Source organism: Anabrus simplex, chromosome 7, assembly GCF_040414725.1.
Source record: "Anabrus simplex isolate iqAnaSimp1 chromosome 7, ASM4041472v1, whole genome shotgun sequence".
Classification (NCBI taxonomy): Eukaryota; Metazoa; Arthropoda; class Insecta; order Orthoptera; family Tettigoniidae; genus Anabrus; species Anabrus simplex.
Genome location: NC_090271.1, coordinates 121,058,814 through 121,077,759, shown reverse-complemented (window position 1 = coordinate 121,077,759; position 18,946 = coordinate 121,058,814). Strand labels below are relative to the sequence as shown.

The window sequence follows — 18,946 nt, the reverse complement described above, 5'->3', positions numbered from 1 at the left end:
CCGAGCTCGATAGTTGCAGTCGCTTAAGTGCGGCCAGTATCCAGTATTCGGGAGATAGTAGGTTCGAACCCCACTGTCAGCAGCCCTGAAAATGGTTTAACGTGGTTTCCCATTTTCACACCAGGCAAATGCTGGGGCTGTACCTTAATCAAGACCATGGCCGCTTCCTTCCCACTCCTAGCCCTTTCCTGCCCCATCGTCGCCATAAGACCTATCTGTGTCGGTGCGACGTAAAGCAACTAGCAAAAAAAAAGAAAGTTTTGAAACTTCAATGACATATCCAAGCCAATGCAGCACCGCTCTATAAATAAAGTACTGTCACTACTTGCAAAAACATTCAGTTCTTTTTATTTAGGATATACTTTACTTATTGACATACGGCCATGCGAATACAAGGGGGCAAGACCGCGATCCTAGCGGCTGAACGGTGAACTAGGAAGCAACCCGTTTCCACGAGTGCATTTCAAGGCCTTGTATTATAGCGTTGCCTACGCTATAATACAAGGCCTTGAAATGCACTCATGACATGGAAACAGGTGGCATCGTAGTTCACCATTCAGCCGCTAGGATCGCGTTCTTGCCTATTGTATTCGCATGACCGTATGTCAATAAGTAAATTAATGCTAAATAAAAAGAACTGGATGTTTTTACGAGTGTTGACAGTACTTATAGAGCGGTGCTCCATTGGCTTGGATATGTCACTGAAGTTTCAAAACTTTCCTTTTGAAGGGGCTTCTGATCAAGTTTCAAAACTTTCTTCTACTACAGTAGCTCGAAGCAAATGTTGTCTAATAAAGGTCTCAGAAATTTTCATAGTAGAAAAAGAGGTGGTTTGTCGTCTTTACACTTTATACACTTAATATCACTGTTGAACATGTCTTTCGAAAAAAGACGTACAACTTTTAGTAACCCTCTTCGGGGAAAGTACTGCGTTCCGTCGTTCACTGCAGAAGTGCCACAGACGATTTTTCGGTATCTGAGGGTTCCTCGATCTTGAAAACGAATAAGACACAATGTTGGACTTCGAGTAGCTTGGAGAAGAGATATGTTCTAAATAGCCTTTACAGTCTGTCTGTTCTTTCGCCACACGAACCATAATGTCATTGGATTCCGCTTGGCGTCTTAGGTAGCTGAAGAAGAGCTCGCTGTTATCGCTTGTTCGGTTCCTTGTCAATGCATAATGCAAATATAAAATTATGAGGTATTTTACGCAGGCCACAGTGGATTGGGTAGTCAAGATCTATGCCTGATACATTTCCCTCATGATTTTTTTTTTTACTTTCTCTGAGTGCATTTGAATTTTCTATATATGACAGAAAATCATTAATTAATCAACTGAGGCTTTCAACTTCAGTACTAAATGATGCTAGTTTGTTCTCATTCCTGGAATATGTCCCATGTGAGATGTTGCAGACGTCATGCGCATGGACCAATTTCATAAAATGCTCCATAAAACAAATGGTTTATTTTTAACTGTATTTAATGCTCTCTGGACAAACCACCTCCATACTTTCGAAACCAGAGATTGTTTCAGGGGAAAATACAATATTTTTAGCTCTTGCTATATTCATTTTCTCGAAATTTGTTGGGCAAATTATTTTTCTGGTTGGCTTCCTAATTTAAGATTTGAGTTTGAAGAGGCCTCTCAAATGATCGCCGGTCACGGTAGCATTGTTTACAAAAATGTCCAGTGACAAATTTTGGGATCGCACGATTCTTATGACGTAACTCGGATCAAAACTTACGAACGGAGGCCTAATTTCATCAGCTGGAAGTCTTATCTCATGCGTAATAGTTCCTCTGTATAATCTTTCGAACACTGAACATTCACTGGAAACTCGTGAAACGAAATTCCACTACCTTTAATTTCTCGTGAATAAACCATGGCTGGAACTGCGAATGCTTAACATCAGACAAATACATGATACAATCACAACCAACTCAGTTAATAAACACGTTTAAAGGCGCTAACCTGGTAGACTGGGGGCAAGAAAGCGATCCTACCGGCCCGGCATTGAACTTCAGTGTGACCACTTCGGTAGCATTTTACGGGCTCTATTTCCAGGCCTTGTATTATAACGTAGGCAACGGTGTTTGGAGTATTGTGGGAAGCTTTTATTAAGTTATTCCACTTCTTGTCAAGAGTGCTTTGTTTTTTCGATAAAACGTTATCGAGTCTATTGGTGACGTGAGCCTGAACAAGACCAACTACAATTACATCAGACCGTAATCCAGAATAAACATGGGGGACATCGGTGTGCGATATGAGAGGTTGAGGGAAAGGTTATGCATGTTTATTTCGAGTCACCTAAAGAAAATATCACAAGTCGAACGTCATGAAATGCAACTCACTAACTCAAAATATGAATAAAGACCAAAAGTAGCATTATAGCGTATTGTAAGACTAAATGAAATTTCAGAGGGGAAAATAACGAAGGGAGAATTATTGTATCAACGTCAGGTTGAAACAGACACAGCGTATAAAATTATTTCACATATGAATCTCCGGTCAGCAAATACGATATATAGATGTCAACAAAGAACATTATTAACCTTACATGAAATACTATGTAACACCACCATTAACCACAGCCCATTATGTAAAACACGCAAACAAATTTCTCCAACAAAATTTCAACCCTCCAAAATCCACCTGTATTGTTGAGTAGGTACAAGCGATATTTGTATGATACACTTGATCATCTAAAGCACTTGTCAGCTTAAAACTCACCAGAATTGATGGTATAATTGTATTTTATATACAGTGCATAACAGTCTTGTTTGTACACCCCACTTAGCAGACAATGTCTTTATAATTTCTAAATAGTGCATAACCAACGCACGAGACTTGGATAAGTTGTTGCACAAGGTGTTTAGAACTTGATGTTAGCGATCAAAAGTCTCGGTACATAATTTTAAAAGAATAGGAGTGAAATATGTTTTGTAGTGTCCTATTTGCTTGCAACAGTCTTGTTTGTACATGTTCCCTACCTTTCATTCGTTCGGGAACGCTCCTAGTTAAATGGTGTATCTGTGCTGTGCTAGTCGGTATAGTTTTGCAGTTAGTGCACCAGGCCGTGTGTTACATAATGGGTAAAAGAACAGAGTTAAGTGACGAACTAAAAAATGTAATTGTATCTCTCGGATTGCAAGGGTATTAATCCGTGTGAAACCGGACGCAAAGTAAATAAACCGCATTCCACAATGCACTATGTGTTGAACAAATTCAGATATTGAGGAACCACAAAGAATTTGCTAAAAAAAGCAAAAGAAAAGATACTGAATAGGCAAGATGAACGTTATAATGTGAAACAAGTAAAACAGAATCCACAATTAAGTGCGCCTAAGATCCGCGTAATGGTGGAAGAAAGTACGATGAAGAAAATGTCAAGTCAGACAATTCGTAGGGTATTGTGGAAATATGATTATCACGGTAGACGACCACGGAAAAGGCCATTTGTTACTAAGAAAAACCGACAAGCCAGAATGAAATTTTACAGAGAGTATGAAAACAAGGATTTCACATTCTGGAACAAAGTTATTTGGTCAGCTTACACCAAAATATCTCTATACACTTCGGACGGAAACAGTTATGTATGGAGAAAAGTAAATACAGCCAATTAACCTGCAAATATGCTACCCACCGTAAAATATGGAGGTGGATCAATTATGATTTGGGGGTGCATATCGTTTTCTGGAGTGAGAAATAGCGAAATCATGAATGGCATCATGGGTAGATGGGGTTATTTAAACATTTTAAAGAACAAAGTCAAGCAGAGTGCTGTAAGAATGGAGTTGAGGTCTCGCTACATCCTTCAGTAAGACAATGACCCCAAGCTCACAGGTGATATTTGCAAGCAGTGGCTGATATGGAACGTACCATCGCAACTGCGAACTCCTGCCCATTTATGGGTCGATCTAAAAAGAAGGGTTCACGCAAGGAAACCTCAATCACTTGAGCAGTTAAGAAGTAGGCCTATAGTCAATGAAGAATGGGGTAAAACCGACCCAAGAGATGTGAGAAACTGGTTCATTCCATGCAGCGAAGGGACAATTCTCAAGGCCAGAGGATACTCATCAGAGTATTAAATTCAAAGGTAACAAGTGTTTTTGAGTGAACTTTTCATTTTTTCTGTAAGTGTACAAACAAGATTGTTGCAGGATGAAACGCCCGGTTTTGGTACATTGCTTGTATGTGTATTAAATTGTAAGATCACAGATCCGTTTCTTTATTATTTACATTATTTAATAGTGTATCTATTACGATATGGGCAATAAAATACAACACAATAATTGTATACAAAAATTTAAAAGTTATTTCGTTGCAATAAATTGGTGTACAAACAAGACTGTTATGCACTGTATATAAAACATAATCCTCATGTTCACTCCACGGGAAATGGGGTTAGGTTTAGTTTACGCATGTTCATTGTATAACGTTGAAAATTATTTACATCATTCTTGCACCACCGTTTAAGAATTATTTAGTCTCTAAATCATAAATTTTAGTCATGATTTCTGGGACTGATTTAATGTTCTTTGTAGTAAGGTACGTTGGCTGATAAGGCAAATGCTAGGATAGGCATCATTAGTTTAAACTTCGGAAGTTTGCGCGGCACTCGAATTAGATCACCACTTCTATGGGTATATGTCTTCCCTGACAATACATTTGATTTCAAAAATGATAAAATGACTAATCCACACAACATTATTAGTCCTATGATTCGGTTCAAAGTTTTCCTTATGAATGCTCTTAACCCAATTTTGTCTTAATACTAGGTCTTCTGGAAATGCGAACACTGAAGCTCTTACTCATCCAGGCACACAGCACATTAAACTATAAACATATTGCATAGGTAACTAAAAATGAAGAAAAAAAACTTTCAGAGAATAACACGAGAATCAACATTAACCTTATCACCACCGATATTGTTGGAATAAATAAGCTCTTTGAGAACAAATAGCTTCTTACGGCACTGAAAGATGATCTGTAACCTTCTTAAGACTATAAATATAATGTACGATTAATAATATTCAAATTTCCGTAAATATTTGGAAACAACACGGTTTACACAAATCAAAACAAACGCATGCTAGCACTCCAGCTGCCGCCATTATGGACAGTTTCGATAGGTCGGTTAAGGTCTGAGATATTGTAGTTGGTCTTGGCCTGAAAAGAAGTCCATTCGAGAGGACATAAGGTCGAAACTTCTAAATGAGTGTCGTAAAGATTGTTAAGAGCTTTTTTCTTTTGAAGGAATTTAATTTTCTCTCTTATCCAAATTTTATCCGTTTTTCGTTGAGTCGCGCGAGTTTTAGCCGTGTCTGAGTTTTCTTAGTAAATTTTAAGAAATTAGGTGTGACGTCATTGAACATTTTCTTAAAAAACATAAATCTTTACCTAATTTGGCAACCTTTATCTTCAAATTACAATATAGGTTTGCTTTCTTACTAGCCTGGATGGCGTAAGAAAATATTTATAAAATAAATATTTATTTTTATAAATGTTTTCGTTTGTAATGCGATCAGTTTTCCAAACTTATAGAATACTTCTGGTAAAGAGCAAGCAAACTCTGGAGTGTATAACGTATTGGGGTGTACCTTTGTAGAGGACAATGTACAAATTCTCTGCCGTGACAACTTGCATCTAACAGTTTTATCCAGCTCCATGGCTAAATGGTTAGTGTGCTGGCCTTTGGTCACAGGGGTCCCGGGTTTGATTCTTGGCAGGGTCAGGAAGTCCTCTGACATCCCGACACTAAAATCCATAAGCCATTTCATTTTACTTTAAGTTCTAATGGAACATGCGTCTTACTTAAACAAAAAGTGGGCAAGGAACTTTTTCCATGCGTCATCACATGATATTTTACGATGTGTATTTAAATTTAAATTACGTGATTTAACCCTTTCAGACCGTATATGCACAATTGTGCGGGTTCGTATTTTATTTATGTCTGAGCTTATGTTTTCTTGGTGCTAGACCGGACTGCAGTGCTTGTGCAGGACACGTAGCATGTACTTCAGCTGTTTTTATTTAGTACTTGACCACCAGGGGGCAGGAAGAAGAGTTTAAATATATAGTTCATTAGCAAGATGGTGGGTAGCAGTAATGCCTAAAGTCAGTATTTATTTATTGCATTCATATTAATCTAGAAGCTTTACTGAATATCAGAATATAATCAATGAAGTGTGCGAATTGTGTAGCAAATGTAAATTGTGAACTTACAACATCGTACGTAATACCATGAGGTTTTGAATGTTGATACACACCTATGTGCGGGCTAGGTTTCCTTACAGGCAATGTATGCAGGAGTGCTGGGTGCTGTCACAAAAAGGACTGAAAGCAAAACTCTTGCTGTACATGAGAAATGTATAAGATTTTACTTGTTTAAAATCTTTCCACACTGTTAAATAGAACATTTGATCATGTACATGTGCATATTCACATGTACTGAGATTAATTTTAATTTTTTATTTTTTGCAAGTAGTGAATCAAGTCCTGACACGCACACTTGTGTGGGTTCTGTTTTTCAGCCGATAGTTCTTATTTTATAAAATAAACTGTAAAAACATATTTGAGAGCATTTTAGTAAGTTTTTGACATTTTGACACCTCCAGATTTCTTTCAGGTCTGACAAGTTGCTGCTGCCAAAAGGGCAGTAAAAGCAAAACTGTTCCCCAATGTAGAAAATATAACGTTTACTTGTGTTTGAATGATTTAATCGTTTTAAATTATTCCCCACTGTAAAATAGAACATTTGATCATGTACATATGTATATTCACATGCACTGAGGTAATTTTTCTCTTTTGTAAGTGGTGAATTAAGTCTTGACACGCACAATTGTGTGGGTGCTTTTATTCAGATGTCAATTTTTATTGTGTAGAATAAACTAACAATATATGTATTTAAGAGCATTTTATTCAGTTTTCACGTACGAAAAAAAATTCACACCGCCAGTTTTCTTTGAGGTCTGAAAGAATTAACAAGCAGTCCTGACATACTACTTTTTGAATATTTTACAGAAAAGGTGGGAAGTATTACTGCCAATAATTTTGTAAGTGGCAAAGAGAATGTGGAAATGTTTTTTATAGAGTCAGAAATTGAAGGTAAGTTAGACTTTTATGAAAGTGAATTACATAAACCAACACAGACGTGATTGTCAACTCTTGGAGCTCTGGAATGTTTCTTAGGACACTAAAAAAAAAAAAAAAAAAAAACTAAAAATTCGACCCAGGATGATTTATCAAAATCGATGGATGGCGAGAGCTATTCATTTTTTAAAAATGTTCCTGCTAATATCACGACAAACTACATAGTGTAAATGAAAATGCCTTTGATGTGTGTATTGTAAATATGTCAAACCGTGGCTTCAGTGCAATGCAGCTTGTAAAAACTATCATGATCTCTCCTTACTAAAAGTTCTAAAATCATATGACAGGAATGCAGCTCTAAAGAAATTTCATCATCACATGTGGTATTTATCAGAAGAATTATGTCCTATCATTCTTTGATGATAGAAGATAAACGAATCAAAATGGTAGCAAATTTAGCCAGAGACAATCTACAGATGGAAAAGATATATATTCCTCTTTGTGGAGAATTGGACAGAATTATAAGGCAAGTTTAATTTTATCCAGATTATTGCTTATTTTAATTCATTAATACACATCTCCTAATTCAATCTGATCTCCATTTCAGTGAAATGGATAGACAACTTTGGGTCAACCAAAAACAGATCTTTTCTTGCCTGCTCAAGATGGACACTTAGTATTATTCAAGAATGTCCTTCAACACGGACAAGCAACACCTCATATTTAGAAGCTTGAAGGATAGTTATGGAGTTGAAGGCTATGAATGACTGTGCTGAAAGGGGTGTTAAATTAATGCAAGATTTTCATGGACTACTGACTGTAGATAAGGAGCAAAAGCAATTTGTGCTTTGTTGTGTTCAAAAACATTGTACACTGTACTTACATTGCCAGAAATTAACACTGAAAAAGTATCCATAAGAATAATAAAATCATAGAGTTTTAAAAGTGGAAATGTATTAAATTATAATATAAAATTAGATATTACACATGTATGAATAGTTTTTCCACTTAGAAGTACAAAATCTGGAATTCCTAACATTCGAATTTTGCACTCAAGTCGGCATGAATTAATACCGGTTTATAGAGATGAAGTTTTGTTTTTGAGTAAATTTGACCCAATGGAAGATTTAGGAGATGAACCTCAGATAATTAGTAAATTTTCTTTTCATATTTTTGCAAAATAAGGGACAACCTAGCGTACAAATTACCATATTGAATAGGTGGACAAATATGTAAATTTTTCCTGAGAATAGTTTAATCAATACGGAACCAAAGATGTACTTCATCACTTGTAATAAACCTAGCAGTCATTTCAGATGTAGGGCAAGTGAACAGAGCCACAAGAATCTCCAGAAGTGAAAATTCATTAGAAAGAAATTGTAAGTACCAAAATTTTAAAAATGGAATTCATATGCAGCAGTTTTAAGGGAAGAACCAATCTGGTGGCAGAACAGTGCAAGTGGTGTCATTGATAGGTGCCACAACCCAGCACGTTTCAAAATCACTTCAAACTTAATTTGTCTAGCGGTAGAGGGAGGCAAGTATACTTATATCTCTGCCTCGAAACTGCTTACAATAAACCAGCTGGATAAAACCTGAAGGCATACACCATTGCAAACTCTCACTGCAAGTGTCAAGTAGTCTGAAGGACTACTGAAGATTTCCAGTCAACTGGAAGCATGAACCAGTCCCTAAAACAATGTGTGGATCTAAATTTCAATGGATTCCTTTAAAGAAGGGAGGAGCCTCCGTGGCTCAGACGGCAGCGCGTCTGCCTCTCACCGCTGGATACCGTGGTTCAAATCCCGGTCACTCCATGTGAGATTTGTGCTGGACAAAGCGGAGGCGGGACAGGCTTTTCTCCGGGTACTCCGGTTTTCCCTGTCATCATTCATTCCAGCAACACTCCCCATTCTCATTTCATTGCATCTATCAGTCATTAATAAATCACTTTGGGAGTGGCGACCCCATCGTACTAATCGCCTATATCTGCTTCATTCATTCCATTCCTGACCCGGTCAATGACTGGAAAACAGGTTGTAGGTTTTCATTTTTTCCTTTAAAGAAGGATCACCCAGTCTCACTTTATTAGGTCAGCAACTGCAAAGTAAGCTTTGCAGCCTACAAGTGGCCATGACTGGTCTGTGGTCCTATGGCTCCATTCTGAGCAAGCAGAGGACTGGTGGTCTGTGGTCCTATGGCTCTGCATTCCGAGCAAGCGGAGGACTGGTGGCCACACTATATTCAGGAGACAGAGGATGCTGGTCTGCGCCATTTGTTGTCCTAAGAATGGTTCTCCGTGGTCTTCAATTCTCTTGCACAAAGGTAAATGCTGGGACAATTCCTAGTATAGGACATGGCCACCAAGCCCCTCACCTTCTCCATCCATCTCCATCACCACCACAAATCTCCTGGCCTAAAAGATGGTGTCACTAAGAGGCCTGCCTCTCCCTCCAGAGGAGGAATGAAAACAATTTGGTGGTAGTAGCAGCAGCAGCAGCAGCAGCAGTCTTTACTACTACAGGTGCTTGCTCAATTAAGATCCTGAGTTTTGAAACTTCTTACATAAGAAACAACCAGTACATTAACTTTAACCTCTTTGTATTAAGTTCCTCCAGAAATCACCTCTAAAGTACAGTATCATAATTTATAGTCTCTTCTACAATATTTGCCACCAATCCACCATTAATTTTGCCAAACACACTAGCATGGCTAAAAGGGAGAAAAAAATGTGTGCTGCAGTGGCGGAGTCCGACAACCAAGCAGGACAATGATGTGTAATATTTCTGGGATTCAGGTTAATATTCATACCTAACATACTTAACATTTTTAATAAGAAATGTTATTTTGTAACAAAAATATCATACATTTAATTATCAATCCATAACATTAACCAAAACCTCTAATTCTTTGAAAGGCAACAGGGTGCAAGTGATTACAGGATTATAAGGAAAAAATTCTTGTGACACAGGTAATTATTATTGTGTAAGATTTCATATACAAATGCCCAACACTACATAGAACAAATTTATATTAATCTTTTGATTAACATCCACCAGAATTTACAATAGAATCCAAAAACTTTGTAGCTCTCTTTTCTCAGAAATATATTTTTGGGACTTATGCACCCTTTGTTTCTGAACCCCTCAATTGTTATCCTGTGGTTTCTGTTCAGTTTGTTATAGGAATGTTCCCTGGTCACAAAACTACCTCCTCCAAAAGGGGCCATTGTAATATATATATTACACAGGTGAATAGAACTGAAAAACATTACGAAGAACATTACGAAGAGGTGGAGCACACTACAGCAAGTTTTGCATGTGGTTTATGGAAGCTTGGGCAAGAACCTTAAAAAAAAAAAAAAAAAGGTAAATTTTGCTGAAACAAGAGATGAATGGCTCAACTGCTTATTGCTTGAAGAGATTAAGGGCCTTTGGAAGGTACTAAATAGATCCCACATAGAAAAGAGGTTAAAACATATTTGGTACTGTGAAATGATTATTCTAGTCTATCCTATTCAGCTCTTTTTAATCAAGAATGAAATACCATTTTCATTTTGTGTATTTTGAGTTCTTAAAAATACAGCCTGCTTCTGAACAAAGCATATTTTTGAGACCATTTTGCAAATGACTTAAGTATGAATTTCATCAAGAAATCCACAACTCTTACCTTTGCTCTCCTCGCCAATTTTTTCTTCTGCCATGGCCTTTGGATTATTAGGTATACAGGATAAGTAATTATGTCGCATACAAAAGCTATCGCCTTTATGGCACCTATAGTGCCTCCAATCCAAAAGCTGTCCATACTCCTGTAATAATATTCAAAATATCAGACAATAGACACTGAACACTGAACAAAACTTAAGATACTAGGTAAGGATGATCACTTATCACCAAGCGAGATACCGCTTCTAAGAATTATGACAGTCACCTGATAGTAATCAGAAACTACTGATAATATTGCAGGTTATTTGATAGACACTTCTGACTAGAGTAAATAGAAGATAACATTGCAGAGAGAAACTAGCAGATTTTCTAAAATGAATGACAATGGTGAACAAAACTCAAAATACTATGCATAACAAAAAAATCTAACATTTTGTTTTGAGAGCTTATTCAACTACCAAATTGTTTTCAATATGTTAAGCAGAATAACAAACTTACAGGAAGAATGTTAATCTTTAAAACGATCTTTTATTATGGAGGCATTTTGGAGTATTAGAAACTTCTTTGGTACTGTATTACCATATACCAATCTTCTTTTAACTTTACTTTTTCTAATTACTATTTCAGAGAATGGAAAGAAAGTGAGTGGAGAGTGAAAAATGAATCATTAAAAGATGAAGAACAACAGACTTCCCTATTTACTGTATTAAAGAGGAAGCCAACTGGATATTCCATGTCAGAACTTCTATAATGCACAATTCATTTTCTTGGTCACTCCAGGTATCTCTTAATTATCATGTAATTTGACAAACCTTGATACATTTTCTGATAATCTGTTCTTTACTAAAACAAATCAAGAACTTAGCTGATCATGTTACTTCCAAATATAATTTATCAACATGAAGAATGTAAAGAGAACAACCTATGATCCACAACATTCAGCATGCCAATTCTCACAAAACCAGCTGGCATAATAATGAAGCAACATGCTTAAGCTGTATAAACAGTCTGTATAAAAACAATTATATTAAGCTTAAAATTAAGTGATTCACATCTATTTTAGATTAGATTTTTAAATTCATGTTTTGCTATATTCAGTATAAAATATAACAAACTGAATATTAATATTGCAAGAATATTAATGTGAAACTATTAGTACATGCAAAAGATCAATCCATAACTACATTTCCTCTAAAATGATTTTTTCAAAACAAATTTGTTTACAGTAACATGCCTTTTTTCTTTTCTGAAATGTGTTTGAAAAACATAGAAGATAGCCATAACAAATGTGGTCAAGGTCACTAATTTGTCCCTTCAGAGAGCAGATTGGAGTAATACATCCTTTTTAATTAGAGAGGCAAATTCTATTGATATATATAGTATGGTTATAAAAGTACACAAAAGTTTACAAAAGATCAAATGGAAATATCCAAATTTGACAACCATTCCAGAGCACATGGTGTCACTTAGTGTAGAGGCTTCAGACCAGCGTCAAATGCACGAAGTGGGCACTCCTGAACAATGCGTTGTATTGTTTGGTCCTCCACTCCAGTCACAGGCAGCAGATGTACGGAAACCCCATTTCTTTAAGGTGTGACCACACCTCCCTTGACCCGTTCTAATGCAGTTCAGCTTCGACCAGGTTTGGCATGGTAGTTTGAATCTCTCTACCTTCTTTGTAGGATCTTCAACCAGGTGAGCACTGTTGGTATATTCATTCCAACGTTGTTGCCACTTGTAGGTCATGTCGAAAGAATTGATACCTTCCAAATCAACCCAGGGTGGCTTGCGCGATTTCAAACATGTTGGTGGATCTTGCAGGGCATCATACAACAGAGTTCTTATGAGAGGTGATCTTGAGCAAGCTTACCTTAGCTGCTTTCCTCCTCAGATCTTGTGGAGCGATATTAGCTAGGGCTGGTAGCTACTGTCTGGGAGTAGATCTAACAGTACCAGTGATAATCCTCAGTCTCATTGAGTTGCACGTCAATCTTAGTGGTATGAGTGCTGTTTTCCCATACAAGGGCACTATATTCACCAGCAGAATACACAAGAGCGAGTGCAGCAGAACAGAGTATTAGCGTCTGCACCCCAGCTGCTTCCGGCAATCTTGCGGAGTAGATTCACTCGAGCAAAGTTTCCTTGATAACTTGATGCACTGTTTGAATACTAAGGACCGATCCAGAGAGATTCCAAGATATACTGGATTGTAGTTATGGAGTGCTTTGATTCCGTCAAAAGTCACATGTTGCTTCCTTTGGGCTTCTTTATTATTTAGATGGAATGCAGTAACCTCAGTCTTGTTTGGGTTGGGTTGAAGTCTCCATTTGTGGAAGTAATCTCTCAGTTTCGCCAGATCACTAGTTAGAACATTCTCACAGTTCATGAAATCTTTACTCTGGATAATTAATGCTAGGTCGTCTGCATACTGGATTTTCATGGAATCTGTATGAGGCATGTCATGGATATACAGGTTAAACAAAATTGGGGGCCAGAACTGATCCCTCAAGTAGGCCATTGTTTAGAATCTTCCACCAGCTATCTTGCACAATCAGGAACACCTTAAAGCACCTGTCAGAAAGCATGATGTTCATTAAGTGTCAACTTTTGACATGGGATGATTTCAATAAATTTGGAAATCAAGCCCTCCTTCCATACAGTGTCGTAAGCTGCTGTAAGATGCACGAAAACTGCAGCTGATTTGAGACCTCGAAATCCAGCTTCTATTACAGTTGTCAATGTTAAGACCTGGTCGCAGCAACTCCGATGTTTCCTAAAGCCACCTTGTGTGATCGGGATGACTTGATCAATGGCCTCTTGAATGTGATTTAGAATAAGCCTTTCTAGTAGCTTATAGGTCATGCTGAGTAGTGATACTGATCGATAATGAGAAGCATCAGTTCCGTCTTTTCCCGGTTTGAGGATGGCAATTATCTTAGCCTGTTTGAAAAGCTTCGGTAATTTTCCAGTTTTCAGAATTTCATTGAAAAATCCAATAAGATCTTTGTTTTTGGTCCGATGGCTTTAAGAAAGTCTGGATATATGCCATCAAAGCCAGTGGCTTTGTTTACCTTTAGCATATTCAAGGCTTTATCAAGTTCCTCAATGCACAAGTCACATAAGTAGACTGGATGTAGTTTTAGATGGGACCTCTTTATGTACAGTTCATTCTTCACAGTCCGTGTCTGTTCTTTGTCTATTTTAGTTTTTGAAATATTCATCAGTCTGGATGCAACAGCATTAGCACTCACATGTGACTGTACTTAACAACCTGGGATCTGTACCAAGTTTTCTAATAAGGTTGCAGGTTTTCCGACTAGAATGTGTGAAGTTGAGTCCTGCCGTTGTTTTATGCCATTTTTCTCTTCTGTTCTTATTCAGAGCTTTCAAGAGGTCATCAGCTGTCACATCGTCTTGAGATTCTTGATATTTGGCATATGACTCGTCGCATTCTTGGGATTATCCAGGGATGTACTTCCGGAAACCACGTGGGATACATTTCCTGGCATTTGCTTTAATAGCACCCACAAATCGTTCATAACTGAATGGTACTGGAGGAATCCATTGAACGGTATTATCTAGACCTTTCTGAAATAGTTCCCAGTTTGCAAGTTGAAAATTCCATCGAGGTTGAGGTACAGAGGTGACTAATGGAATTTCAGTACCAGAATGAATGACTGGCCTATGCTGGCTGTGTGGGAAAGACTTGACTTTTCGTTGTGTCATTTCATTATTTCCAGATCTAGATGTGATGCACAAATCAGAAGAATAATCTGCCAATTCTATTGATGAAATATATTCATGGACAATATTTTCCAACCCTACTCATTCGTATATGCTAAAACCTCTCACAGAAACTGATCAAATGAAAAAATTTGTCCATATCTGGAAGGAGTCCATTTTAATGGGAGGGGATGCCTGCATAAGGAAAATTTATCCCTTGTAATGCATATACAGTATTATCTAAAAGACTTCTTGCAAGAAATTAATATGTAGTTTTATTGTACGTTATGTTAATAGTTGCATAACCTTTAATTGGAGTCTACTCAAATTACTACTGTATATTTTACTTCAGCTCTCCACCAGTCACCTGAAATAAATGAACTCATCTAGACTAACTGGCCTTTGAAAATTTGAATGATTCATGGATCAAGATTTTTTACAATTTGTTTTGTCACACCGACACATTTTATGATTGGGATAGGAAAGGGCTAGGAGTGGGAAGGAAGCAGCTGTGGCCTAAGGTACAGCCCCAGCATTTGCATGGTGTGAAAATGGGAAACCACCGAAAACTCTTCAGGATGCAAGCTCACAGCTGCGTGGCCCTAACAGCACAGCCAACTTGCCCGGTGATCCAGATGTTGACACAGTAGTGTTCATGGGAAAGAATACTAACTGAACATTTTTCAATTTTAAATAGGATGAGATTTATCATTGTCTAGGAAAATTAAAACCTTGTTTTGTTTTATTTTCTTTTCTTAATAAAACCTTGTTTTAGTTTATTTTGTTTATAAAAGAGGCAAGCCAGTCAGTCAATTTCTTGCTTCATCCAAGCTTTTCTATTATCTCTTCATTCAACTGGTAACTTCCTTTCATCCAGTACTTAAAAAAAAAAAAGCAAGGGTTTGTTGTTTCACCTGCCATATTTGAAACATAGTAGCACAGACACTTTGGAAATGTTCCTTCTGCTACCTTCTCCTCCAAAGAACACAAAAAAAGCAGACTAGTTTGTCCACATTAACATTTTATTCCTTGTAACATGCAATAATGGAGGACATTTTCCTCTTTCTACTGTTAGATTCAAGAGCCAGCAACATCAACCAATTCGCCACAGTAATCTTGTGCCCATCTCAATTTTTCCAGCATACTTCTCAAAGCTTTAGAGAAACATGACAGCCAAGTTCTCTTATTTCCTTAGCCTTTTCTTGAATAATAGGCCTGGAGATGGGAATGTTTGTGCTTCTTTCAGCAGAACACTCAAACAGAACTTTATCAACAGGAAGACTTTTAAAGACATTTGTTTTGTCTACCGTTATCACCATTCTTGGTCATCTGTTTTGCAATTGCCGAGATTTGGCAGACTACCACGTACAGCCTAGGTACACATATTTTCAGGGAATACCTGCAGTACACTTCGTTTATGTTCACAGGTCTCCTGAAATTTATAAACCTACACCACCATGCAGTTCAATCTTCAATCTATTTGTGCTCAGTGAAAAGGTAAAAGCATACTTAGGGGCCATGGAAGAGTGTGTACCTGGAAGTGTCCATAAAACGGAGGTACTGCTATTGTTGGTATAGGAATCATCTTGCAACCAATTCTGTCTATTTAGGGGAATGTCCACACCTTAGGCGTCTGTAAGGAGAGATTTCACTGTATGAAGGAGACAGCTCCAATTTAAACGAATATCATCTTTTCTGTAAAATTCTGAAGACTTGTACACTGAAGCTAGGTCAGTAAGCGGCCCACTTCACACACTAATAAGTGAAGTACGGCTAAGTGGGGATCTACAATCAACTGCCATTGATCTGCGTTTACGGCCGTCTCCTAATAGGCATATTTTCTATAAATTGTTTGCCTAATCTTTTCTTAAATTATTTCAAACAAATTTATCAAACACCTCCCTTTGAAAATTATTGCAATCCTGTTCCTCCTCCTTTAAACACATATCTGCCTTAATTTGTTCCTTTGAATTCCTACTTCATATTATGATCCACCCAACTTTTAAAAACTCCTGTCTTATTTGTCTACTTATGTCATTCCATGCCACCTCTCCACTCACAGCTCAGAACATACAACTTAGCCAAGCAGCTCCTCTCCTCATTCTGAAGTTATTCCAGCCCCAAGTTTGCCACATTTTCGTAACACTACTCTTTAATTAAATTATATCTTTCTGATATTTTTAAATCTTATTTATCCCGAATTAGTTTGAACAGACTGACAAACCACACAGTTATAAATTAACTAATTTTCCTTTTAATCTCTCCCAGTTCTCAAATCAAGTAATCTTGATTAGGTTCCATTACAATAGAACAATACTCTAATGGGGTAGTCTTGCCAGCAACTTCAACACAATCTCCTTTATATCCTCACTACAATCCCACATTACCCTCATAACCATATGAAGAGATCTAACCTTTATTTAAAACTTTGTTAACACGATTACACCTACGCAGATCTTGTAACACCACCCTGAGGTACTTTCACCCCATTTGCCATCATACCATTGTCAGCATTCAATCTCAACACTGTTGAGGTATTTTTGCAATCTCTCACAATCCTGTAATTTATTACTCTAACAGTAGGCCTACAACATCTGCATCATTCAATCGATCTTGTATTGTCCAATAGCCTTAATTTTCATCTTGCCTCCCATGATTTACTCTATCAAAAACCTTGAATAGGTCAATAGTGACAGTCCATTTGACCTGAATTTTAAGTATCTGCTATATCTTGCTTGAATTTAAGACTGAATGCTTTCCCCAAAGCTTATAAACAAATGTGAAAGTATATAATTACAGGCCTGTCAGTTTATGTTTACTGCCCCTTCCTTTGTACACTGGGGCCATTATAGCAACTCTCCATTTTGTATAGCTCCTTCATGCAAACAGCAATCAAATATTTTAAATATGGTACTACATCCCAACCCACTGAATTTAGTATGCTCCCATAAATAATGGGAGGTTCCACCTGCTTTACTAGATTTCAACTTTGTTTTTTTGTAAATGTATTACGATAAATTTCAATATTTTGCTAGTGTCAGCCACCTCTACCTGGAGATTATCCCTATGTCCAACTATCTTTACATACTGCTGACTAAATACATCTGCCTTCTGTAAATCATAACTTTACACTCCCCTTTGTCATTTATGATTCCTGGAACCTGTTTCTGCCTAACTGAAGAGAGGTCACTTTGCAGTCTGTTAGACCAGGTTCATATTATTCGTATCACCATTTTTATTTGGTGTGCACCCTTTCCACCATCTCTCATCTAATCCTAACAAAGCCTTTCAGCAATACTTACCCTCAGTCCAATTACAAATTGGAGTTATTTCAGACCTGGTCTTTCACCAAATACAACCTGTTAACTTTTCCATTTTATAACTGATCCCAAAGAAGATTATAGAAAATTAGGAAGTTCTTGGACAGCATAAAGAAACAGAAACCTAGTGCTTAGAGTTGATTAAGAACACTAACAAATTTATTGATTAGAAGTAAATGCAGCATCCTAAGGGAACAATGAACAAAACCATCTGGGGTAGAATGTAAACAGCCTGTATAATTGAGATGGGAAACAGGGCCTGGTTGTTTCACTACCGTGATTGCCAGAAGCACAGGAATAACTAAACTAAGTTCAGCACATATCAGCTGTACTTCTGGAATGAGCATGCAGTTTCAACATTCGTCACATATATGCAGGGGAAAGTTGTGTCTAAGGTAAATATATAGGCCTATGAGATATTGAAGTGCCTACAACAGTCGTGTTATTGTTATTGTAACTGTTTGTTGTAGTACTGGTGGTGGTAGTAGTAATAGTAGTAGTAATAGCAAAAAGTTGACAATATAATGAACATCTGACAAAAATTCAGTTTACTTTCCAATGTGAAAATGTTTTTGAATTAGAAAGAACCAGTAAACTTCCATGGAAACAATAGAAATGAATCCCAGAACAAAAAATATGTAACATAGGTAATAGAGAACTAGTAAAAAAACCAATGCAGTACAATATATACAATTATGTGTCATTTGAAGCAACCCAGTCTAAGAGACCGAATGTGACCTCTCATGGTTTTTCACTTAAAATTCATGTGACAATTATCCTTGCCATCATGTCATCCTTTGTCAACTTTTCAAATTACATAGCTTTTTAAACAGACCATTTATTAAATGGCAGACTTGTATTGAACAGGTGGACTTCACACAAATTTTTAGAATTTAACCTTAGAAACTTAGCTAAATTAAATTTCAGTAAGTTCCTTCAATCTAGACCTGGGCATTATGGCAGATTGGTTAAATGAAGTCTGCATGGACATGAGGCTATTTCCTGAAAATCAAGGTCACCCGACATTAATCCTATTGAGTGCATGGATGCTGTCTAGGGATGTACGGTCCCTGAACCCTGCTGCGACCAATCTTCGTGCGTTATGGGAAGCAGTGCAGCAGTAGGGATCAGTACGGCCTCCCAAC

At 37.2% G+C, this 18,946-nt stretch overlaps 1 protein-coding gene across 7 annotated transcripts in view; it reads right to left on the bottom strand.

Moving 5' to 3' along the window:
• The window catches only part of Acsl (Acyl-CoA synthetase long-chain), a 273,218-nt gene that overhangs the window by 90,639 nt on the left and 163,633 nt on the right, over positions 1–18,946 (bottom strand). For 6 of the 7 annotated variants that reach the window (XM_067151294.2, XM_067151296.2, XM_067151293.2 and 3 more), the window contains one exon: positions 10,763–10,901. In XM_067151294.2, coding sequence (XP_067007395.2) covers positions 10,763–10,901 — 139 coding nt within the window. Of the gene's footprint in view, positions 1–10,762; positions 10,902–12,628; positions 12,766–18,946 lie in introns of all 7 variants that reach the window. The other variant, XM_068228617.1, reaches the window with a different exon arrangement.